The sequence below is a fragment of the Thermobia domestica genome, chromosome 11 (assembly GCF_964235325.1).
Source record: "Thermobia domestica chromosome 11, izTheDome1.hap1.1, whole genome shotgun sequence".
NCBI classification, from domain to species: domain Eukaryota; kingdom Metazoa; phylum Arthropoda; class Insecta; order Zygentoma; family Lepismatidae; genus Thermobia; species Thermobia domestica.
Genome location: NC_137464.1, coordinates 215252735 through 215278228, shown reverse-complemented (window position 1 = coordinate 215278228; position 25494 = coordinate 215252735). Strand labels below are relative to the sequence as shown.

The 25494-nt window shown below is 35.3% G+C and overlaps 2 protein-coding genes across 2 annotated transcripts in view; one reads left to right on the top strand and one right to left on the bottom strand.

Annotated features, from left to right (window-relative positions):
- The window catches only part of LOC145664728 (uncharacterized), a 75350-nt gene that overhangs the window by 8786 nt on the left and 41070 nt on the right, over positions 1 to 25494 (bottom strand). The gene's annotated exons all lie outside the window — the stretch shown is intronic.
- LOC145664727 (katanin-interacting protein-like) overlaps positions 1 to 25494 on the top strand; it is a gene marked incomplete in the record, with an annotated part of 85951 nt that overhangs the window by 45297 nt on the left and 15160 nt on the right. The window contains 5 exon segments of the mRNA XM_081731608.1: positions 3229 to 3366; positions 5652 to 5786; positions 13244 to 13385; positions 13607 to 13703; positions 17199 to 17364. Coding sequence (XP_081587734.1) covers positions 3229 to 3366; positions 5652 to 5786; positions 13244 to 13385; positions 13607 to 13703; positions 17199 to 17364 — 678 coding nt within the window.

Below are 25494 nucleotides of genomic sequence, written 5' to 3'. Positions count from 1 at the left end.
GTCTTGGACTGCGGTGGCTAATGTAGAGCACTCATCTCTATCGCGTGGAATCTCTGGTTCAATTCCAGCTCCAGTCAAGTGGTCTTTGAGGTGGACAAACACCGTGTACATGACTTTTCTCGAGGTTCTCCCGTTTCCTCCCACTGTTTATTCCACCATTATCATCTATCTCATCATCGCCATCTGTCTTAGCTTTGTTATAAAAGCGTTTAACGTTAAATAAAATAAAACTTGAACAAATTGTCAAGAACTTTTTCTCCCACGAGGTAAAATCAAGAAGTCTTTGCACCTACTGATTTATTGCCAGATTACAAATCACAAACGGAAAACAAGATATATATATATATATATATATATATATATATATATATACAATATTCTACGCGCATTTGTCTATTTTTCCACATTACCGCCACAAGTTTCTCGGTGCCCGCTATGTAAAAGGCGTCCATCTGGTCACGGAACAAACGGCAATCAACGTTTGCGAGTCGATGTTGTTCGTGAACGTCTGTCCGACCAGGAACTTCTTCAATAGACCAGAAGGATGGTAATCACTGCGGTAAGATCTGAACTGTAAAGAAGATCCTCGATAATCTCCCACCCCCAACAGTGAAGTTTGGGGATTGTTTTATTCGCCACATGCGGTTTTGTGTTGTCATGTAGAAAACAAAAAAGCACATCAACCTAAATACCCGGGCGCTTTTTCTAATGGCTACTTGCAGATGGGAGAGTGTGCAACAGTAGCGTTTTGCGTTGATGGTTTCATCTCTTGGCAAGAAATCCAACAAGAGTGGTCCCCAGCTGTCACAAAACACTGAGGATCAGTCTACCGGTCGATGGGGTTGTTCGAAATCTTTTCGTTACTGGCGAGACGGGATGTTTCCACACCATGCTCTGCTGTTTTGACTCGGGAGTGAAATGCAGTATTCACGTTTCGTCACCAATAACAATGAGATCCAGAAAACTCGACGTAACGCTGTAAATAATTCAGTGGCATGACCATTCGCTTGCTCTTGTTGACCCACTGACATGACACTTCGCGGTATCCCAACCGAATCGTGGACAGTATCGTAAACACTAATAGGAAAGTTAAGCTCCCTGGCAATGTCCTTTAGATGAACATGTCGATCCGCTTTCAACATTTCGTCAACACTTGTAATGTTGCCTGGTGTCAGGGAGGAACGAGGTCGGTCCAATCACTCATTGTCCTGAACATTTTCTCGTTCATTTTCAAACTCCTTGCGCGTTACTTCTGGTATGTGGGGTCCCTGATTCGATCCCCGACCAAGTAAGTTTGTGGTGACAATATCGCGTCCGTGATTTTTCTCGGAATACCCACGTTTCTTTCTACTTTTTCATTCCACCAATTCTTCCACCATTATTCACTTGCTTTAATCATCGCCTTCCTTAGCCTACAGGACATAAACGTGGAAGTTAAATTGAAAGATTTCATTTCATTCCATTTTAAAATCCTTACACCATCGTTCAACTTTGTACTGTTAAACACTTGTCTCCATACACCGGTTGCTCATCTGTGGACATTCTGAGTACTCCGGTCATCTTTGGCAACTAATAACAGCACCATGCAACGACAGAAATCGAAAGTTACTCCCGTTAAAAAAAAAACAAAAAAAAAAAAAAAAAAAAAACGCATTGCTCATATATTTCGATTTTATATTAACATGTATTACCTGCTCGAAGAAAAATAGCCACAAAGACTTTTCTCGTTTTTTCCTCTATATTTGAATATTCGTGTATATTATGTAAGTTGTTTCAAATATACAAGGTAAAACGTCACGAATAAATTCCTCACATGTAGATAACAGAAATAAATCAGCAAATAAGAAATAAATAAATAGTAGTTAAAAATACATAAATAAAAACTAAGTTTCTTAAGTATCACGAGTTTTGTCCAAAATTATTCCTAAATTCAAGAAATCGCTTATATCCCTTTAACATGAACCTATAGAGTAGGAAATGTAAGTCAAAATTACGGGACGTAAAAGTTAAAATAAATTGAATAATAATAATAATATGGAACAACAGTTTTAAGAATTCTATACTGAAAACATATTCAGGATAATTTAGTTAATACAAAACATCATTAGAGATCCGTCGATAAACATTATTAACAATTGTTCAGGCTAGCTTTAACAGTTCCAAGCTATAAGTATGTTTGTAATGTACTTTTTGTGAGTGTGTGTGCCACAAACAAACTTTTTTTTTTTTTTAAAAAAAGTTCTGTTTTTATTCCTTTGTGATTTAAAATAAAAGTTTCGTTTTACGTGCCACGGTTATGGCTTTTAGGGTAAAGAAGACAGATGATTAATAAAAGTGAATGAATTGTGAAATAAAATTTTTATGCCCTCCCGAACCTGGGATTGCAATTGTGAGAAGTGTCAGTCTTCATTTAAAGTAATTAAATTAATTACTTTGGTGTAAACAAAACGAGAGAAGACCTATTTTCATATTAGTAAAGCATACTGGGCAAGACAGTCTTGCTATCGGCTTTACATATGGATTTTGTTTAAGCAAGATATGTATAGCAAGCTTCACAAGAAATATACAAGATAGTGTTTAAAAGAAATATAAGCAATTGCTTGAAAAGCAATAATGGAGAATAATGTTTTATGAAAAAGCAATCAGAAAACAAAACAATATCCATTGCATAATCTTGCTCGGCTTGTAGTGCACGTAGTCTTGAAACAAAAATACGACATTTATGTCCCCAGTGTTAAATTTAATGATATTTTGAACTTTCCAAACCAAGGGAAACTAGCTAATCTAGAGCTAGTAATATTATTATTATTATGGAAAGTGGTTACTTTTTGAGTCACATATGGAATGTACGCAAGAAAATAAGGAACTTTTTTTTTTTTTCTAAAATGACTTCTTTACTCTTAAAATGACTGAAAATGAACTAGAAAAATAAGCGTAACATGGAGGACGTAGATCTTTTGCCTTTTCCACAGACGAGGAACATGATTCTTATTAAACTATTAAACACTATGATAACTAAATCGTGAATGCTCTATTAAATGATGAAAATTTCAACTTGCGGAACAAACAGGATGTGGTCTGTTCCGACCGTACTGAAATTCCCGGTAGGCAATCTGTGTCTATATACCGACTAGAGCATATTTCAGTATTATTAATCCGTCTGTGTTTTAAAAAATGTAGTAAAGAGGAATAAATTTACATTGAATTTTAAATTCTATCCTTCTACAGAACTATAATAAGTCTCGAATTCACTCGTACCGAGGAGCAAAGGACGTTGAAATGACACTGGATGGGCAAACAATTTTTCGTGGTGAAATTGCCAGAGCTTGTGGAGGAATACTGGGTGGTACTGAGGCATTTGGTGATGTAAGTTTTTAGTTTTAATTTTTAAATCCGTATTCAAAACATTTTACTGTGTACAATGCAACATTTTTACTGGATTTATTAGAATGCGTATTCAATATTCAGAAAATATTACTTACCCTAAAAGCACCCATGATTATCCAGTTGTGTACTGATGAGGACAATAATTTATTTTGCCGAAACGTGTATAATTGGATAATTCTTGGTGCTTTTGAGGTACGTAATGGTTGGTTAATTTGGAGTTTAGCGTCTTGCTTAACAGCGAGGCTATATAAAACACAGATCTATAGCTTAACGTGGGATCCTATCCGAATGTATTTTCATCAAGAATCGAATTTGAATTGATTTTGAGTTTAGCGTTCCTTTCAGCAGCGAGGTTATATGAGACGTGGACCTATTGATTAACGTGGAATCCGAAACACATGAGCTCCCGCCGGGAATTGAACCCGGGTCTCCCAAGGAAAAGGCGCGTACGCTAGCCGCTTAGCCATAAAGGAGCTGCCAAGAATCGAACCCAGGTCTCCAAAACAAGGCGCATACGCTAACCAAATAGCCAAGAGGGAGCTCTTAGGTTAAATAATGTTTTATAAACCGTGCAAAATGATTGTAGACTCATTAATAAGCAAATTGAAGCATGTAAATTATTCAGTCATGGCAGATATTCATAATGTAAAGGAAGTATTTTTTATTACCACAAAAGATGACAAATTAAAACTTTCTATATGTTTTTTTTTTCATTTTTTAAAACTAACAATAAATCGAAAAGTAGAATTAAGTTTTATTTAGAGCGATCTGGTGCCTGAGAGAATCTGTGTATTGAAGTGGTTTTGAGATATTGTTTATTTTATTATTATTATTATTATTATTATTATTATTATTATTATTATTATTATTATTATTATTATTATTAAATGATGAAGTATATTAAGGAGAATAATTTGACGTAAAAATATAAAGATTAGCGAAGGAGGTAGTACATTAAGGCTGTCAAATGTGCAGGAAGTGTCCTATCAGTGACAACAGGATACTTATGTCATCAAAGGTGTCACCTTTGAGAGCAATAAGAAGTATCTCGAAAGTGTTTTTATTTCTTCAGTAATTGGAAGGCCTATAAGGTGAAAATTCGAGTATTGCGCTTTGCTTTTCTATTATTTTGGAAATTAAACTATATAGCATCTTTCCTTACGTAAGAATCGAATGATATTGAACTGGTGATGATTAAACAACTAAATGAAACATACGGAAAGTAGTTCAAAATTCAGTAATTAGGCAAGAATACCACATTTTTCCATCAGAAGAAGAGTAGGTTTTCGAAGTTACATTTGCTTGTGTTTAAAATAAAATCTCTTGGAAAATTAAGAGTGTGGTAAATATGTTCTCTCCCTTTGCTGTGTGTTAAAGAAATAAAAAGGAACATGTAAACAGAATTATGAGTTTTGACGCTCTTATCCAACACATACATATATCCTGATATATATATCCTGTTGCAGTAATTCTGCATTTGACTCGGAAATATTATACTGTCATGCAAAACATACTAATTAAAGGCACAATGACACACACATATATATCATTTCCTTCGCCATGACGTATAATTCAATGTGGGTAAATATGCTTCAGTATTAAAGGGTTTGATTTGATTTTCAGTTTTAGCCTCCCTATGCCCTAGCAAGGCTATGTGAAACGTAGACCTACAGCTTAACGTGGAATACGAACCACATGAGCTCTCGTCGGGAATCGAACCTGGGTCTCTCACGCTAAAGGCGCATACGCTAACCGCTTAGCCACGAGGGAGCTCTTCAATATTCAAGGAGTTTGCCTTTAAGTATAGAATGAAATACTTAACTAGTTTGTGTTGGATACTACATAAAAGCTTAACACATAAATGTATTTATATTAAATATGCACTATTTAAATAATATACATAATATTTAAAATATTATTATGAAATGGAAACAAAGCGGTATTATGTCATTTTACCTATGTAATTGGGCAAAATGGTCTACTATACAGTTCTGTAAAATATATAATTATTTGCTAGTTAAGCAATTTATTAGTCTATATGTAACGAAGGATACAAACGTTTATAAAGATAATATATTCTTTTCCGTCAGTGTGATTTAACTTTGGAACATATAAAAATTTGCATGTAAGAATTTCTCAGTTGTATGTCATTTTGAGTGTATTTTGTATTCGTAATTTTTGATTGTCAATTATGTTCACAGAATTATTGAATCAAATGTTGTTCGTGGATTACATGAAATAATCTTGTAATAATTATATTTCAGACGATTTTGTTCACCACAGACGAAGATATCTTGGAGAAAATCTCTCAGTTTGATGACTCATTCAATGGTTTGTCGGATGATATTAGTGAACAAATTTGGGACAAAATAGAGAGACCTGTTACTGCAGATACAGTCGTAAGTAATCTTATCACACTGTAGGATAAATTCTGTATCTTGAACCACAAAAAAATGTACCGTAATGAAATAAAGCACAGAATTTAATGCCTATAATAATGATAATTAAGGTTAGGATTTTAAAATAGACACCTTTTTCTTTTATAGCTAAAACGAGCTTTTCGAAAGCATCCAAGATGTCAAATGTGCTTTCAGTTGGGAATAATTTTCCAGTACTTTTTGTTTTCTTTTTTTCACTTTTCGGCCCTTTATTTCCTTAACCTGTCCTCAATGTCATTTCTTGTTCGTTTTACTGCTACCTTCTGAAATTTTATTTTGAATATCCTGGTCATCGTGGACTGAGTGTGCTGTTTTGTGTGCGAAAATTTTGATAAAGTTTTTGCTTTCTTTTTACGCTGAAGGAAACGGATGACTAATGAATGTGAATGATTGTGAAATTAAATTGTTTGTGCTTTCATAGGGAAAGCACCAAAGGTACTTTAATGCGCCGCTATTTTATACCTGCACCACATTACATTACAGGATATATGGAAGGTGGCGATTTGCTTTTTGGCCTGTACCCTATGATTTAAATCTGAATGAAGATAATTTTTTTGAATCAAAATTAGAAAACAATCCAAATAGTTTATGAATTTAACTGACAGACAATAATGAAGTCTGAGTCGAAGAATACAGTGATATAGAATGGAAGAATTAGCCCAGCGAATTGCTTTTATGAATTTAATGTGACGGGGTTTGGAAAGTGCGAAGCTATTGTGATAAATGTTAATTAACTTTCTAAATAAGTGTTCAGGGTTTGTTTGCAGAAAGGCATGAATAAAAATATGATGGATTACTGTAGCTATTACTTAGTTCAGGGGATTCTATCTCCTCTCCAAATTCTACACATCATCACGTCTCAACTTTTAATATGAATTATAAGAAGTTATATTATAAAATAAAATGTCTCATCAAAATTTTCTGTGGTGCATGCTCTATAATTTGTAAACTTGATAACATGTAGTGCTTGTAGCTGCTATTAACGGTATTGATTTTCCTTGCTGTTTAACTTGCATAGATTTTATAATTTATTGATATGGTGATGATTCTCGGAAAGCTTAGTAAATACATCAATTGTATTAAGAATTATTAAAAAGGACTTAAAGATGAAAATGGAGGTATTACAATACAAATAGATATATAAAAAGTATAAAAAGAGATAATTAAGTTAATATGAAAGTTGCTTATAAGTGCACAAATATATTTATAAAGTCCTAATATTTGATGTACTGCGAGATCTGCAAAGCAAGAAACCAGAGCGAGTTACATTCACTTAAATAAAGATAAAACGAGCTACATGTTACTGAAAGAAAGCTAACCTGACCTAAATAATCTCAGTACATGCAAGCACATGCACAACTACAAAATTACTTGACAAATTTTAATGGTATGGAATTATATTCATAATGTGATTATTACTGTATTTACGTTTCTAGTTTCTTAAAATATACGTTGCAACACAATATAACGTGTACATAATCATTGGAAAGCTCTTAGAAAGTAAGTTTAATTAATATTGTAGGATTTTAGTACAAACCAGTTCATTTTGGAACATTTAAATATATTCGCCAGACGTTGTGAATTTTAGATTCCCGGTACGTAACATCCATCTCTACCACGGACCTATACTTTTTCTCGGATAAAGAAGGGGAACATCGGCAATTCCGTTACTGGGCCACAGGCTCAGGTCTTCGAGTGAGAGAATGATACATTTTCTCGTAGAGGGTTTTGCGCCTATATTTTCTTATGCTAACGCCTGACTCATTGGAAGTCGGATGCTGTTTTGTGTTACCTGTCTTGCTGAAAGCAATAAAGGATCCTGACATATTTGGTCTAGGAATTAATTCGTGCGGTTTTACAAAAGATGGCGTAACTAGCTTATTGTCCCATAGTTTCGTTGATCCAAACATGCGTTGAAAACTACTGTCATTGAGCATCTTGTTTAGTATATGTCAGTTGCTTGAAGCGGAAACAACAACATTTTTTCTTCAACTGAAAATGGCGCATTTTGTGCCTGATAAAGTGTTTTTGCGGGGAGTTATTCTTCATTGCTTTAACATGAAGAAAAGTGCTACCGCAAGTCATCATATTTTAGTGGAAGTGTTTGGTGACCATGCTCTAGCTGAGCGAACGTGTCAGAAGTGGTTTGCACGGTTTAAAGGTGGTGATTTCAGCTTGGAAGACCAAAAGCAATTTGGACAGCCAAAAGAATTTGAAGATGAAGAATTGAGAGCATTGCTTGATCAGGATTCGTGTCAAACGCAGGACGAACTTGCAGAAGCATTTGGAGTTGAACAAACAACAGTTTCCAAACGTCTCAAAGCCATAGGAATGATTCAAAAGATGTCTTATTGGGTTTCACATGAATTGAAAAGAAAGACGTTGAAAGAAGAAAAACCGTTTGCGAATTGCTGCTTCAAAGACAGAAAGGAAGGGATTTTTGCATCGAATTGTAACTGGTGATGAGAAGTGGATTCATTACGAGAATCCTAAACGAAAAAAGGCCTGGGTGAAGCAAGGTGAACGAGGTCCTTCACAACCGAAACGAGATATTCATTGTGCAAAGGTTATGCTGTATATATGGTGGGATTTGAAACGTGTGGTGTACTATGAACTTCTGAAACTTGGTGAAACTATTAATGGACACCGCTATCGACAACAATTAATGCGTTTGAAGCAAGCTCTGGCCTGAAAACGACCAGAATGGAATAACAGGCATAATAAACTTATTTATCAAGATGATAACGCTCGACCACATGTCGCAAAACCGGTCAAAACCTATTTGGAAAATGTCGGATGGAAAGTGTTACTCCACCCGCGATATTCACCAGACACTGCTCCGTCTGACTACTACTTGATCGATTGCATGAATAACGATTTGATTGGACAGCGGTTCACTTCTTCAGAAAATATCGAAAAATGGATCTTTGATTAGATTGCGTCAAAAGATGAGGAATTCTTTCGACACGGAATCCGTAAATTGCCTGAAAGATGGGAGAAAGTAGTGGCTAGCGATGGACAATATTTTTGTTAACGTATTCATTTACTTTGTTTTTGAAATAAAGCTTCAATTTTTATTAAAAACCGCACGAATTAATTCCTAGACCAAATAACATCTTTAAAGTCATCAACAGCAAAATAAAACTCAAACAGCTAATGGCGTTTGGGCATGGAGGGCGTTAGTGAGAGCTAGTGCATTACAGTACACGCGCTAGGCACTAGACTAGCGGGGAGGGCTTTAGTCAGAAAATATAAGGTTTTGTAGAAAGAACTGTTTTGTATTAACGGTTACAAATATTTGATGATTGTTATTAAACAATTGGAACAACGCTTAGAGAAAAAAAAGTACTGGGCTATCTACTTCCGTGAGTCAATAGTTAAAGGGTTTTACCAAAGTAAAGCTTGCGGTTAGTCTTCAGAACAGTCCGAATCTTGTCAACTTGGTATCTACAGAGTTGTCATTCCCAAAGAATACGAGGTTTTATCTCCAAATAGAAACGTCCTTACAACTTAAGAGATGCTCAGTATTGTTAAGTACAGCTAGGGAGCAAAATGTAGTTCGTATTAAGTTGTTTACTATTAGATAAAAGGGCAGTTGTGAAAATAGTCAAAGGAAATAGCATCATTTTTCTTTCTTTCTTTTTCTCCTTAATTCAGCCTTTATCAAACCTTTTTTTTTTTTTTTTTTTTTTTTTTCCATATGAAAACTGTCTCTGGAAGTCCTGACCCTATTGATAACTTTTCTGTTAAAACTCAGATCTAACTTTTCTGTTAAAACTCAGATCTAACTTTTCTGTTAAAACTCAGATCATAGGAGACAATATGGTATCTATTCATAGAGTTTTTTCACAATTAGTGTTACAACGTTTGGAAGGATTCTGATCACAAGAAGCCCAAAAAAAAAAAAAAAAAAATTATACGAAGAAAAGACATAATTGAAGCTTCGCAATATGTGAGAAAATGATCTTGGAGACGCACTTTGCACAAAAGCTGTTCGCTTTACAAGAAGCAGGGTGGAAAATGTTAGAGAAAATATTGGATGTTTGGATGTTGTGGAATCTGATTATGTCTAGTAGTCTCGGTGCGCTAGTAATAAATGAATGAATCATTGGATGTATTCTCTAACTTATTTATAATGCTGTTATGTGTTCCTGGAGGGAGTTGTTTTCATATATTAATATCGTCGTAATGAATTAGGAATAGATATATAGATTTCTAACCATACATGCTGTTCAAGTAACTAGCCTGTACGCTCCTACTAAATCTTATTATGTCATATATTATTCTAACAGGGATGTAGAAGGAGTTCTCCATAGGGAGTAAAGAATACCGAATAACTTCCTAAGCAAAGAAACATTATTATGAAAAATTCCTTACACCGTATTTCTAACGTTTTAAAATCGACAGTTCAAGTATGGGTTTTTCTTAAATTTTCCATACCCATTCTGTAAATATAGGTTTTGTACCATATGAGTTCTACGTTTGTTTTTCCATGTACGCTCAGAACTCATAACCAAAGCCGTCTTCTAACTTCCTTTACATAGACTTTTTGGCTTGTTTCTTGCGAGTAGAATTACCCACTAAACGTAGTGACAGGAATTGTGAGACAGTCGGTGTACTCTACTTATGTCTTTCGTTAATCTCACAAATCACAAAGATCTAGTTTCTTCTCTCTGTGCACAACCGCATATACTGTATGTATTCAAATTTGTGCTGATTATGTACTCTTTCCACTTGAGGAATATACTAAGGGCTATTGAAACTTCTGAATCTAACCAGGGAATAGGAACGAAGGAAGTCAAATAATATTTTTATTCCATCTTTCTAGTTATCATTAACCATGTTTGTTTCCAAGTCCTTTCGTTTGTTTTGGTAGATACTTGAAGTCAGTAAGATGATGAAAATAAAGGTATCACGCTATACTTTATGTGACTATGTCCCATCATATGCAACAGTCGAATACTGGGTGTAAGAATTAAAGCGAGCTGGTAGTGTTGATGATGAGCCGAGGTCAGGGAGACCATCAAATGCCACCACCAAGGAAAATGTTCATATCATCCTAGACACGATTATGCAAGATCACAGATTGTCAACACGTCAAGCAGCAAATAAATTAAGCATCTCACAAGAGCAAGTACATCATATGATCACGAAGGAGCTTAGCTTCTCAAAAGTTTCTGTTGGACGGGTCCCTCATCTTCTGACCCCTAAACAGAAGCTCATTCACACACCATGTCATTCAAGAATTAACTGGATCCATGCCAGGTCCACCACTATTAATTTGAAACAAAATAATAATCGAAGCAACAGAGGCACGTATCCATTTTTAAGTTCCCGAGGCCAATACCACACCTTCAATTGGGAAGCTGATGAAATCAATCATATTATTTGAGGTCACACCATCTTCAGAGATTACTTCTTCAAATTTCTGAAACGTCTCAAAGAGAAAAATCCGAGAAAAGAATGCCACCAATGGTAACCGGAGAGGTCCTTTTACACCAGTACAAAATCCTTCCCATTTATGCTTCATCGGTTGCCACGTAAACAATCCATGATTGCGAGTTCCAGCTTCTTCCGTACCTGCCCTATTCGCCTAATCTGGTTCCCTTAGACTTCCATCCTTTCTCAACTTGAAAATGGGTCTATGTAAGTGACATATGCCAACGACTGTCACGTCATGGAAGACGTGTAGGAATTTTCAGTATAACACTGATTTATTAACTTCATGGAGCTTCCAAAATGAAACAAAAACTCTTAGAAGCATGAATTTGATTAATAATAATAATATGTGTATAGGGAAGGAGGGGTAGTTATTATTACGTGAATACTATTTCACTTATGTTCCTATTTTTTGGGTTAGGCTTAAAACTCTTTAAGACTTCCCGTAAAACAATCCTTTTGAGGAAAAACAGATAAAGACTAAAGAATTGGCATTAATTGTAATGTAACTAGGATTTTGAAGTTACGTTTGTCCGTTAAGTACAATGTATCGAGTTCATTCAGTTCATGCAATATTTATTACTGATGTATTTTCTAAAAAATATATACGTATTATATGCAGTTTGAATACTTAAATTTGTTTTGATTTATGAATAATGTAATATGATGTATATTATGGTGGCTTAGTGGTACAGCTTAGTAATATAAAGATTGATATTATGAAGTCAGTGTCGAGTCATATGTTAAGTGGGTTTTATAGTGGATAAACACTTTGTTCGCAATGTTTTCGAAGTAATGCAGTTTTAAATTATCTCTTTAACATAAAGTATTTCATCTCCATTTTATTATTTCTGTTAACCTACAGAGCAAAGTTATGGGATTGCTTAAAAGTATATATAATCATTCCTCGTTTTAATGGATGAAAAGGGGTCTGGTGTTGCCGATTGTCCGTAAGTTCTGCAGTGGTCACTATCCACAATTATATTACGAAAGAAAGAGGAATAATGCTGTACTGTACTTTTATTCGTGCACACTACTCAATCTGATTGTTTAAAATGAGGAGTCTCAGATTGAATTGGCTGGTCTGGATTTTGTCGGTTGCTTCCGATAACCGTTAAATAGAGGTCCGTAAAAGTATGGGATGAATAAGTATTTAACCTATTTACTGTTAGGTTGTGTTTGTAAGCATTAATTGTTTCATAATAATTAGTAATTGTTTCAAAATAATGATTAGAGTCTCGCGAGAACAAAGAAGCTATTTCGGGGCTATCTACAAAACGTTGTAGAAAAGGTAGAAGTGTTGCATCGGGCCACCAATAATAATGAAAGGAACGTATTTGAAGCTTATTATATTAAGACTAAAAACCCATTTCTGAACACCGAAAAACGTAACCTTGAGAAGGACTGGGATACGATTATTACGAATTACACCAATAAAGGCACAAATTAAGACTGCAAATACTCTGTATTAATATCAAAAGAACATACAAGAACACAAATTGGGATTAAAATTTGTATATATTGGCAACAATGTTAAGTATGGCAACATTGCACATATGGGACGTAAAGTTACGGAGCGTTGGAAGACATATGGAAAGCAGATCATCACAGGACTAGATATTAATAAAAATATAGAACAAGTGGTTTTTGGTTAGTGCACTAACTTTTATAACATTAAGAGTTTGTAAATATTTCCACACCACTGTCTGTTAAAACATTAGTATGTGAATAACAGCAGAGATTTTTAAGCCTTAGCCCCGAAGAAGAGTACCCGTGGGATGCACTGGAAATATCGGGTGAAATTCTTTAAAAAGGAAAATTATTCAGGTTATTCTTGATATGTTTCATAATTTTTTATAGAGAAAAAAAACTCAGACACTGTACAGATATATAGTTCTTAAATGGATGATTTACAATAATTCAAACTATTTTCAATTTATACCGAATATTATACCTATTTTTTTCCTGTCTCAAACTAGCCAGACGAACGTCCGTTCACTGCCGCTTGTCAAAGTACAACACACACTGCAGTGTCACCTACAAATGATGACAGCGTATTGTTAGCCGGACAGAAGATAGAGGTCGTACTCGTAGCCAATTGGGGTCATCCGAAAGTAATTGGTAAGATAATTCAGATAATATAGTTGTATACTATTAAATGCTGTCTCTTTATAGTAATTTAAAATTCCTATTCTGAATTGCCCTAACTATTGGCGTTTTTTTTTTTTTTTTTTTTTTTTCATTCAACAGTTCAAGGGTCAAACAAGTGTTAATATCTGCTTTCTTACATATACTGTAATTCTATAAATAAAATTTTCCTTTTTCTTTCTTTTTTCTTAAAGGATTAACTGGCTTCGAAATTATTGGCGACAAAGGATATGTATTTCCTATTGAAGCCCAATACCTCCACTGCAGTGAGTCATCACCCAGTATCTACAGGTACACACAAAAATGTATTTCTTCCGAAGAATTTACAAATCAAAATCTCAGAGAAATATAAATATATACAGATGGTTATCAAAATAATGGAATCCCAGTACTTTGCAACATGTAAGATGCGTGTGAATGGAAACACTGAGGATGAATATACAGCGCATGTCCATTGCTAGTGATGTGTTAGGTGATCGTCTGTAGTATGTCAGTCGGGGTAGAACGCAGCAGTTTGTTCCAGCGGATAGGCGGTGTTGATGCAAAATGGGAAATCTCTGAGTTTCAAAGAGACAAAATTGTGGGTGCTATGTTAGTGCGAAGAGTAATAGTGGACAAAGAGAAGGCTCAGTGACAGGGATCGGCAAATATTGAAGAGGATTGTTACTAAGAATCGTAGAGCGAATGCGACAAATTGACTGCGAAACTCAATCTGTACTTGAAACAGCCTATTGCGACTATCACAGTCTCACGGGAGTTTCATACGCGGTCCGCTTGCAAGTTCTGAAACGCATATTACCTTCTGCGACACAAATATAACAAGAACATGCACATTGAACTACTAATGATTGGAGACGCGTGATATGGTCCAGTGAGCCATCTTTTACCGTATTTCCAATAACGGGAAGTGTTTGTGCATGCCGAATGCCGAAATAATTTTACGCTCTCCGCTCCGTTCTGACTACTCCTTACCGTAAAACAAGGTGGTTCTGTGATACTGTGGGCTATATCTTCCTTGTTTTTCGTAGATTTTGTGATTACGCTCACAGGACGCATTACTGCCAGTGGTTATAGGACATTTTAGGTAACCACGTGGATTCTATGTCCAAATATTGTTTTCATCCAATGATGGAATTTTTGAAGAGGACAATGCCCCGATTCACACTGCTGGAACGGTGGAGGCGTGGTTTTATAAACGTCTGAATGAATTGCAACACTTCTTCGGCCCGCCCAATGCCTAAAGATCAACATTATTGAACGTCTGTGGTCAGTTCTGAAGCTCAAATTCCGTAGCAGATATCCTCTTTCATCCTCGATGACAGAACTAAGTACTTCACTGCATGGTGGTTTCCAAAGGAATGGCACAAAATTCCTTTGGAACCCATTTATGACAAATCGCAGCTGTACTGTAGGGTAACGGTTATCTCATGCCGTATTAATCGGGTACGGTTCGTTTTTTAAATTGTCTCCATTATTTGATAACTACATATATAAGTAAATATAAAAACAGTATCCTTATATATGTTATTTTTTTAAGTTACTTGTCTGAAAAATCAATAATTTCAACGAAGTGATTAGTGGTACCTCTTTCAAACCACATAGATCAGTATGAAGTATGTTACTGTTACGGTATCTGTAAATCTTATTATTTCTTCAATATTTGTTAGATGAAACTCACAAAATTACAAGGTCGAGGTTTTCTACAAATCACAATCACAAATAGAAAGAAATATTTTCAAATCCTTTTAAACATGTATTATTAAATCCAAGACGTTAACACTGACGAACGAAATTTAAAATAGTCGTTGTGGGACAATATCTTTGTTTCCTTTTAGTTTTCAGAATCAGGTGTTCTTTAATATAATTTAAATGCTAGCAACATTCGTAGTTTCATTCGTGACTAGTATTAATGAAAAGAAGTAATTCAGTTCCTATTTATTTGGTGTAAGGCCATTAATTCTCTTCTTCCTAATTGCTTCTATTCATGTAAGTTCGTACTTCTTGGCTGGAAAAAACAAGCAGAATATCTGAAATATCGCCCTATTGAAGAAACAACTGAATTTACAAGTACATATCGGTGTTCTTTAATATAATTTAAATGCTAGCAACATTCGTAGTTTCATTCGTGACTAGTATTAATGAAAAGAAGTAATTCAGTTCCTATTTATTTGGTGTAAGGCCATTAATTCTCTTCTTCCTAATTGCTTCTATTCATGTAAGTTCGTACTTCTTGGCTGGAAAAAACAAGCAGAATATCTGAAATATCGCCCTATTGAAGAAACAACTGAATTTACAAGTACATATCATAACAGTAAAAACTTCGTTCAGTGTGATGTGTAATTAAATGACATAACTACGTTTTCAGTAATCAGAACAATTTTATTACTATTATTATTATTATTATTATTATTATTATTATTATTATTATTATTATTATTATTATTATTATTATTTATTTTTCCATAGAGTAGTAAGTGTTATCAAAAGAACAGTTTTTTTTTTTTTTTTTACTTGGGAATGACGATAGGAGAGAAAATAAAAGATTTGTGATCCTTAAAAAAAAAAAAAATCAACATTACATGTCGGAAAAGTTATATTTAGATGTGATTGCCACACGTGGAGGCTGTAATATTCAATTTACCCGACTCAAATTTTAAACTTAAATTCTATAAGACTTCTTTAAAAACTTTTTTTCTCCGTAACTTCAAAAAAGGTTAGTTTACTAGAGAGTAGAAATATGCACTTGCGATTTTCTCCGAAACGGCTCTAACCATGTTGTTTATATTTTATTAATAATCCTTGTAAGTTATGTGGGATAAGTTATTCCGCTGCGAAATATTCAGAAGAGGTAATTTACTATTCCCCCCCTTTTTTTAACAACGACTTAGACAACTGTGTTCATATTTATAAATAAATATTTCATTAGCAGCCTTGTAATATGGCTTACGTAATTTCACATGAAAAATACACAAGGAGTGGTTACTTCTGGGGATGAGTTTTGCGCAGTATTTCTCAAAAAGACAGGCGATTTTATTCGTGTTTATAAATAAATATTTCATTAGCAGCCTTGTAATATGGCTTCCGTAATTTCACATGAAAAAATTCCTGAAATTGTGGTTTACTCTTGGGGATGATTTTTTTCGGACAGTTTTCTCAGAAAGGAGTTCAGGCGATTTTATTCGTATTTAGTAAATAAATATTTCATTAACAATTCTACAGTGCAGCATGTTACTTCGCTTGTCAATAGTTTACAAGTTTGCGCAAGTTTATAACTTTTGAGGGTCAACAGTAGTGAAGTCGTTACGAAAATAACCCCGAAATTTCAACGGATTTACACGTTTTATAACCTGTGAAAATGCATACAAAGTGATTTTTGGACTCTGTCAGTTCGTTCCAGTGCTGCGACTAAAAAATGTAAAAAATGCAACTAAAAAATCAGTTCTATTGTTTGAGATATGAATAAATCCAAAATTTCAACATAAGTTCTCGTATGGAATAAAACACAAGAACGTATAATGTATTTAAAAAAATGATTTATTCAACTTTGCATAGAGTTGAGTTGATTTTTGGTTCAACGTCCCGTTCAACATCGAGGATATGTGAGACGTAGACCTACTGATTAATGTGGAATCCGAACCACATGAGCTCCCTCCGGCAATCGTACCCGGATCTCCCACGCCAAAGGCGCGTACGCTAACCGCTTAGCCACGAAGGAGCTCTCAACTTTGCGTTGTATTCTTTAAAGGAAATCTCGAAAATTTGTAAATGTCTTCTCTCATATTTCAGACTCATCGATGGGGAGAACATGACAACTGATGACTCTCACATGTGGTATTGTAGTTTTCATGAAGGAAAGAAAATAATTTTCACTATTACCTTCCCAACAACAATATATATAGCAGGAATCAAGATATGGAATTATAACAAGTTGCCAGATCTTACATATTGCGGGGTAAGTTTTCAATTAATTAATTAATCTGCAAGTTATATTATTCATTAGAAGGATTTGAAATGCAGGCATGTATATACAAGGTGTTTCAAAACAACATCGACGTTTGGGACGTGATTCTTAACACCAAGATAAGAAAAAAGTATAGACCAAGGGTGTATAAGTAGTTACTTATAGGAGTCCGTTATAGGTCTGCCGAAAACATGAAAAAATTACCTTTAAAGTTCCATAGCTCCAAAACTATGGGACCTACCGTAGTCGGGTCAAGACTTCACTAAGGAACTAGTATGTGTCCTATTCAAATATCCACATTTCAGAATCCGCGGTATTTCGCAACAATTGTAATAGAGGTAGTTGGTGATAACTTCGAATTAAATGATTGTAGCCAAACTCCCTCTATAAAAATTTTTGCTTAAGTACCTTAGGACTCTGAAAAATGTATTTTTGGATAGCGCACATATTCATTCCTACGTGAAGTCTTGACCCGACTACGTAGATTCCATAGTTTTGGAGCTATGGACCTTTAAAGTTCAGTTTTTCACGTTTTCAGGCAGCTTATAACTCCGAAAGAAGCATTTGTGCACCAAGGTTGGTCTATAATTTTTGTCTTATCTTGGTGTCAGGAATCACCTCCCAAACGTTGTCGGTGTTTTGAAACACCCTATATATATATATATATATAAACAAGAAGTACTGATCAGTAGTAAAAATGACGAAACAGGAAAACAATACTGAAATTTAAAGTATCTATTCTTCCTATTTTCTTGTGTTTTTGTGTAATAAAAGAAGATGAGGACGATGTCAGCCCTCGAAACGTCGCACAATATAACGGTATTTACCTGGCTGCTAGCCCGAGAATACCTGTTGACAATACTGAAATTATGTATTATTAAGATTATTTTTGGTGTTTTATTTGACTTATGCCTATTCTGCTGTTGTTTGGAAATCAGCTATAGTTTCTAGGATTGAGGGTTTTGACAAAGTACTTGTAAAGTTAGTGTAATACACAACAGTTTTGAAGTGTGGGAATTAACTGGACACAAATTTTTGTACGCTTCTTTATTATACAAAACACAAGAAAGTGTGAAGAGATTTCGCTAACGTTTCATCAGATAGAAAGGAGAAGTATAGGGAGAAAGCGAAGAAATACAGAACAGTGATATAGCCATAAAGGCAGAAAATGTTATTGTTCATTTTCTTATCGTTTCTATTTTTTCCTCATAATCTGTGTTATGCAATTAACAAAATTTGCTTTTTTTTAAAAAAAATTAATTAGATAAAATGAATATGTAAGGAATTAACACATACACTTAGAATTCTGAATTTGCAGATAGTTTGATGAAAATAGGTGGTTGCTGTAACAACCAGTAGATTATTATTGGTAAAATCTGGTAGTTGTTTACATGAAATAAAACAAAACATTTATATATTTATAGAAGTAAAAAATATATCAATGTAAATGTCATTCCTAATGAAAGAACCAATGTAAAGGGAAAATAATTAGAAAATTATAGCTTACTTCAGAAAAACACGTTGTTCTTAAGTGTAGCAATGAGACCTGAAGGTTGTTAGAGCAACCTACCCTTCCTTACAGTTACATATTTTTCAAGAAAACTGAAACTTTACGTTTTAATGGGGTCCTTATTCTTATCAAAAACATAACGAAACATTTTTGCAACATTCAGATATCCCGGATCTCAGGAGGTTAAATATATATATATGTACACAGTTATTTTCACATTTTTAAAGTAGAAAGTGAAAGCCAACAACGTAAAATAATACCGTAGGTTTATTAGAAAGAATTTGAATTTCATTTCACATTGTGAAGCTAAAATAGATTTTCAAACAATGGAGGATGGAACATAGTCTTGGGACGCTTAATACATTACATATCAAAACACCATCTTTTGCTCTGATACCTCAATAGACAAACGGACAGTGCTAAAGGGCTAAACTGATGCATGATTAATAATTGTTTATTTAAACTGAGGAGTGTGTCAGAATATTTATGAATGCCGAAATTTTCAATGGGAACCCCATTTATTTACATAAACACACACTGCCATTTATCACATGTCATGGCTTCCTATAAAAATTTAAAAAAAAAAAAAAAGTATAGTTAAACTTACTTGTAACATTTTCTGAAAACAACATATTTAAACCATACAATGATGGGTGGTTTTTAAGAAATATAATAGCTTCAAATACATTAATGTTCCTGTTCCAATTACTTAATTGGGGCTTTAATTGTAGTGAAAAATGTACCGGTATAGTCAGTAGCGGATCCAGGATATTATCAAGGAGGGCCTAAACGCATAGTTTGCAGCTTTATCCAGTGTAAAGCAGGATTGAAGCCCATTTTATCCAGTGTATATCTGAGCGTCAGGGGGGGGGGGGGGCATAGCTGGATCCCTTGGATCCGCGCCTGGGTATATAGTTATGCTTGCCAGTAACATGCCCATAAAACAATATAATAAAGTTATTATATTTTCGTTACAAACTATCCATTACGGAATAGTTCATGTATTTTGTTTTCAGAATATTATCTCTAATGTAAACTTAACCATACCTACAATGTTTTTCCATTATATAATGAAAGCCATGAATTGTGATTAAAACAGCAATGTGTGTACACCAGGAAGTAATTACTATAGGTGTATAATAGGGATGGCCGGATCCGGATCTGGCCGGATCCGAAAATCCGGATCTGATTGGGTCCGGATCCTTTGGATCCGGATCTCGGATCTGGATCCGGATCTCGGATTTCGGATCTGGATCCGGATCTCGGATTTCGGATCTGGATCCGGATCTCGGATTTCGGATCTGGATCCGGATCTCGGATCTGGGTCCGGATCTCGGATTTCGGATCTGGATCCGGATCTCGGATCTGGATCCGGATCTCGGATTTCGGATCTGGATCCGGATCTCGGATTTCGGATCTGGATCCGGATCTCGGATTTCGGATCTGGATCCGGATTTCGGATCTGGATCCGGATCTCGGATCTGGATCCGGATCTCGAATCTCGGATCTCGGATCTTGATTCTTATCCAAACCCACATCCCATCCAAATTATGATAAACATGAATATCTAAAATTCGCCGAAAGTAATTTCACGAAGTCCTGACAGTGAAGAAGAGAACAGAAAATTAAGACGAATATTGACAAGTCTATTCGTTTCCTTCATTCTACTCTAAAGATCAAATGTTTGGCTTACTTAAGAAAAAAAATGATCCGGATGAGAGCTCAAATGTCGAATCTAGTTCCACTCGGTTGCAGGACCGAGATGAATATTTAAAATTCCTCAATGCACCTATTTCATTGACAGTTAAGAAAACATAAACAGTTAAGACAAGTATTGACTACTTTTTACGTAAATTTATCTTGCTCAGTCTGCTCAAAATATCAAATGTATACCCTACAATTAGATTTAATAATTATTTAGTAAATCACAATATGAGCACCGAGAATAAACTATGAATTTTGGTGCCTCTTATCTAGATTTGAAATTTCGAATTCATACATAGAATCAGGCTGAAATATAAATATTTGAGATCTGGAAACCGAAACATGTGCTAGTACCAAGATCGTAGCCGTTCGTACAGTGGCGTATTTACGATTTTGTTTCGGGGGGAGGCTTTGCCTGAAAATGTGAAAATTCTGCAAGATATTTCATATAGTTTACTATAGTAAGTAAGATTTCGGGGGGGAGCTTAAGCCCGGAAGCCTCTCCCCTAAATACGCCATTGCGTTTGTACCTAGGTAATGCGAGCGGAAGGCACTTGCACTAATTCCGCATGTAGTTTGAGGAACACGAGAAATTAAAAACAGATAAATATTCTTTTTCAGGAGTAAGTCGCGCTTTAACATGACTTTTCATGAGTGTTGTGTTCAAATATGAAAACTGTAATGACAACTTGTTTGAAATAAAAACCTTTTCATGTTTAACAATAAAATTAGGTACTTTCACATTGGAGAAAAATTAGCAAGGCACATACCACTGATTAGGGTGCTGATTCTTATGGAAGCTTTCACTTGAACCGGAAGATTTCCTCATGTTAGTATCAGATTGCCACAATTCACCTTGCTGAAAGACGTGGTTTATCAGGAGGTCGGACAAGATTTTTTTGAACGTAGCCTGTAGACTGCTTCTAGTCTCAATTATTCCCATATAACAAGACTAGCCATATACATAGTTGGTTCGAAATAAGTTAAAATATCACTAATTGACCTTAAGGGGATAATTGTGATTTAAATATTCGTAAATCAGAAGAGATGTGAAAGTTAAGCGGTAAAATAAATCCGATAATTCCGGAATAAAGAGATTTATATGCAACCTAATGATAGCAATAAAACTCTTTATGTAACATTTTCAAAGCTAAAATTAACAGTTATCTTCTTGAAGAGGGTGTACGGCAGCATAGAATATTACAAATCCAATTATTATAAGTAGTACCTCTGACAGCCCTGCATTTCACATCACCATCGCCCTTCATCCTGACAAGTGGGCAATTCACTTACCCACAATGACTTTTCAGGCGTTCCAGTGACATCAATATCTGTTTGGGTTTGGGATCATGCTTCGGTGAACCTTGACTATCACCATCAGCAGCTATTAGAGAATCAGAACTTATTTCTGTATTAGATAATGTGGGTAACTATAGCTTTTCGTCTATAGAAGTCGGAGAGTGTATGGTATTATCGCAGGAAATATTTGATACATAAAACTTAGATTGTCAGTATTTAGGAGCAACTTTTAAAATAATCAGTTACTGTAAATGTGCTACAGATTAGCCGAGAAAACCCGACAGCCATAGTCGAGTGGTCTGCGGCATTAGGCTGTGGATCCTTTTACTGTAAATGTCTTGCATTCAAATCCCGCTTCAAATGAACGTAAGCCCGATGGTAGGAACCAAAGGACTGTCGTGCCAAGAATTTAATTTGTTTTAATTATCATAAATGCCTTCTTTATTATTAAATTTTATCCAATATTTTCTTTTCAACCTGTTTGCGAAACTCAGAGCTAGCTACTTGTTTTCTTTTTAATTCATGTTCATAGTTAGCACAGCTAATCACTAAGGAAAAGCAATCATTTCAATAAAATTCGCCTCGCGTCTTTCGTAGCTCTAAGTTATTTTCAGCTTTTTTTTTTTTTTTTTTTAAGCTGAATGGCGTTTTATCACTTTCCCCTCGCTTTCCCTATTTTTTTTTCTAGTTTTACCTATGTTTCTTTGCTCGGATATTGTGCCTATATGCACGTGCTTAATGTGTTCGTTTACAAAAGCGGGCCATTTCCCTGCCACTATAGAAAGTAGAGTGCCCTGTATCAGAGAAATATTAATTGACGTATGTAAGTGAATATATCTGTGATGAAGTCATAATTTCTCAGTTTTTGCATCGCACATAGTTTCCTCATCCTCATTAATCTCTTCACCCCCGCTTCCTGAATTCCAGTTCTGGTATTCTTTCTTGAGCAAGGCCTATGTAATGGGAGACTGATGTCTCATGTAGGCTTATTAACTAAATCATCAGCAATAAAGAAAGTAGGGTTTAATTTGCACTAATTTTAGAACATTACGTTAATTAAATAATAATAATAATACGGAGTGAGCTCAGGCTACTTGTTAGGATTCTTGCTTCGCAATTGGATTATACCGAGTACGAATTCGGAGACCAGCTATCCTGACTGAGGATTTTCCAGGGTTGTTCCTCAGTTATACTGGGCAAATGCTAGGTTAGTACCTTGATCTAAGGCTCTGGAGACCTTCCTTCCATTACTTTCCCAATGTTTTCATCTGTTGATTATTACAGAGTAAAGTGGCCTCTGAGGATGTATCTGGTAGCTTATAGTAAATAAACAATAACGACTTAATATATCTTCACGAAACGTGTGGGTTAATTTAACTATAGCCTTACAGTCACAATAGATAGCTAAAGTTTTAATATTAATTTCCTGACTTTTAAATACTATTTTCATATTGTTTCAGCTTTCAATTATCTCATGTATGTTCCACCGAGTATTGAACCTGAGATCACATGAACAAATGCGAATATGTTAAATATTTTTGAACACTAATATACAAAACACAAAACGCTTCAATGATACGATGCATGGATATGTTTTGGTTACGTCCTGCAATGTATGATTAAAGAAACCTGGAGGGTGAAGAAGAAATGACAGAAATCTCTTTTATATTTACTCCTTCAACAAACTCCTGACCTCAGAAGGGCAAGCCATAAGTTAGGTAATAAAGTCGTACAACGAACACTTTTATTAATACTAATAATACTACACAACCATATCGCTCTCCTGAAATTCTCGTGTGTATGTTTAAAGATCTACTGTTGTTCCACGCCAACCAGTCTATATTTTTTGTTGTACCTTCGAAGTGAAAGACTTGTTGATGGTTGGACTCTAGTGAGTCAGAAACTACTATTAATAAAGAGTTTGTTTTGTCCAGTATTCCTGCGATTAGAAGGGTCTTATCTAAAAGATATTTCATTTGTATATGAGAAAATAAGAAAGTTTATATAAGAAAGTAAATATTGCAAGGTTAAAATAACATAAAGAACAAAGATAGCACAAACGTGTTATGGAAACATTTAAAAGCACAGCATCCTACTATATTAGTGAATCCGAAAAAAGTTTTGACGAATTTTAGATATTCAATTTTATCATCACAATTTCAGATGTAGGTTTGGATACGAATCAATATCTGAGATTCGGATCCAGATCCGAGATCCGAGTTTCGGATCCAGATCCGAGATCCGAATTTCGGATCCAGATCCGAGATCCGAATTTCGGATCCGAGTTCCGGATCCAGATCCGAGATCCGAATTTCGGATCCAGATCCGAGATCCGGACCCAGATCCGAGATCCGAATTTCGGATCCGGATCTGAGATTCGGATCCGAGATCCGGATCTGAGTTTCGGATCCGAGATCCGGATCTAGGTCCGGATCCGGCAAGATCCGGATCCGAAAATTTTTGGCCATCCCTAGTGTATAACAGAAACAAAAGTGGGGAGTGAAGGGAAAACTTACGGTGAACCAAGGTATAATGAACGTGTGGTTAGACGAAAACAAGTTGAAAGGTATTTACGTAATTACAGTGAAATCATAACTCGAAACCTGATCATACGTCTGTTCGTTTGTGTAAGTAATTACAATGAGATCTCTTTGAAGCCACCATCCAAAATTTTTATCTGAAATTGGTCCTCTATAGGACTTCTTAATAGGGGTTTAATGATTTACTAAGGATTTCAGGGAGTAAAATTCAATAAGGGAGATTGCAAATAAATTACAAGGTCTGTCTTGCATTTTGCTGGTTACACTCATCCTTAGACTTTTCTGCTATACTATCAAACATATTATTGATCATCAAGAACAAAATCAGAATGCGAGCACAACTACATTATAGTGTATTCAAATGTAAGTTCTTAAGGTTTGGTTGGTTGAATTGTATTTGGTCTAGGAATTAATTCGTGCGGTAGGTACGCACACATTGAAGCTGTAGTACAAACACAAAATACATAAATACCTTAAGAAAAATATTGTCCATCGCTAGCCACCACTTTCGCCCATCTGTCAGGCAATGTACGGATTCCGTGGCGAAAGAAGTCCTCATCCTTGGAAGCGATCCAGTCAGAGACCCATGTTTCGATATCTTCTGAAGAAGTAAACCGCTGTCCAATCAAATCGTTGTTCATGCAATCGAACAAGTAGTAGTCCGAAGGAGCAACGTCTGGTGAATACGGCGGGTGGGGTAAAACTTCCCATCCGACATTTTCTAAATAGGTTTTGACCGGTTTTGCGACATGTGGGCGAGCGTTATCATGTTGAACAATAAGTTTATCATGTCTGTTCTCCCATTCTGGTCGTGTTCTGGCCAGAGCTTGCTTCAAACGCATTAATTGTCGTCGATAACGTTCTCCATTCATAGTTTCACCCGGTTGCAGCAGCTCATAGTACACCACACCTTTCATATCCCACCATATGCACAACATAACCTTTGCACAGTGAATATCTCGTTTTGGTTGTGATGGACCTGGTTCACCTGGTTTCACCCAGGCCTTTTTTCGTTTAGGGTTCTCGTAATGGATCCACTTCTCATCACCCGTAATAATTCGATGCAGA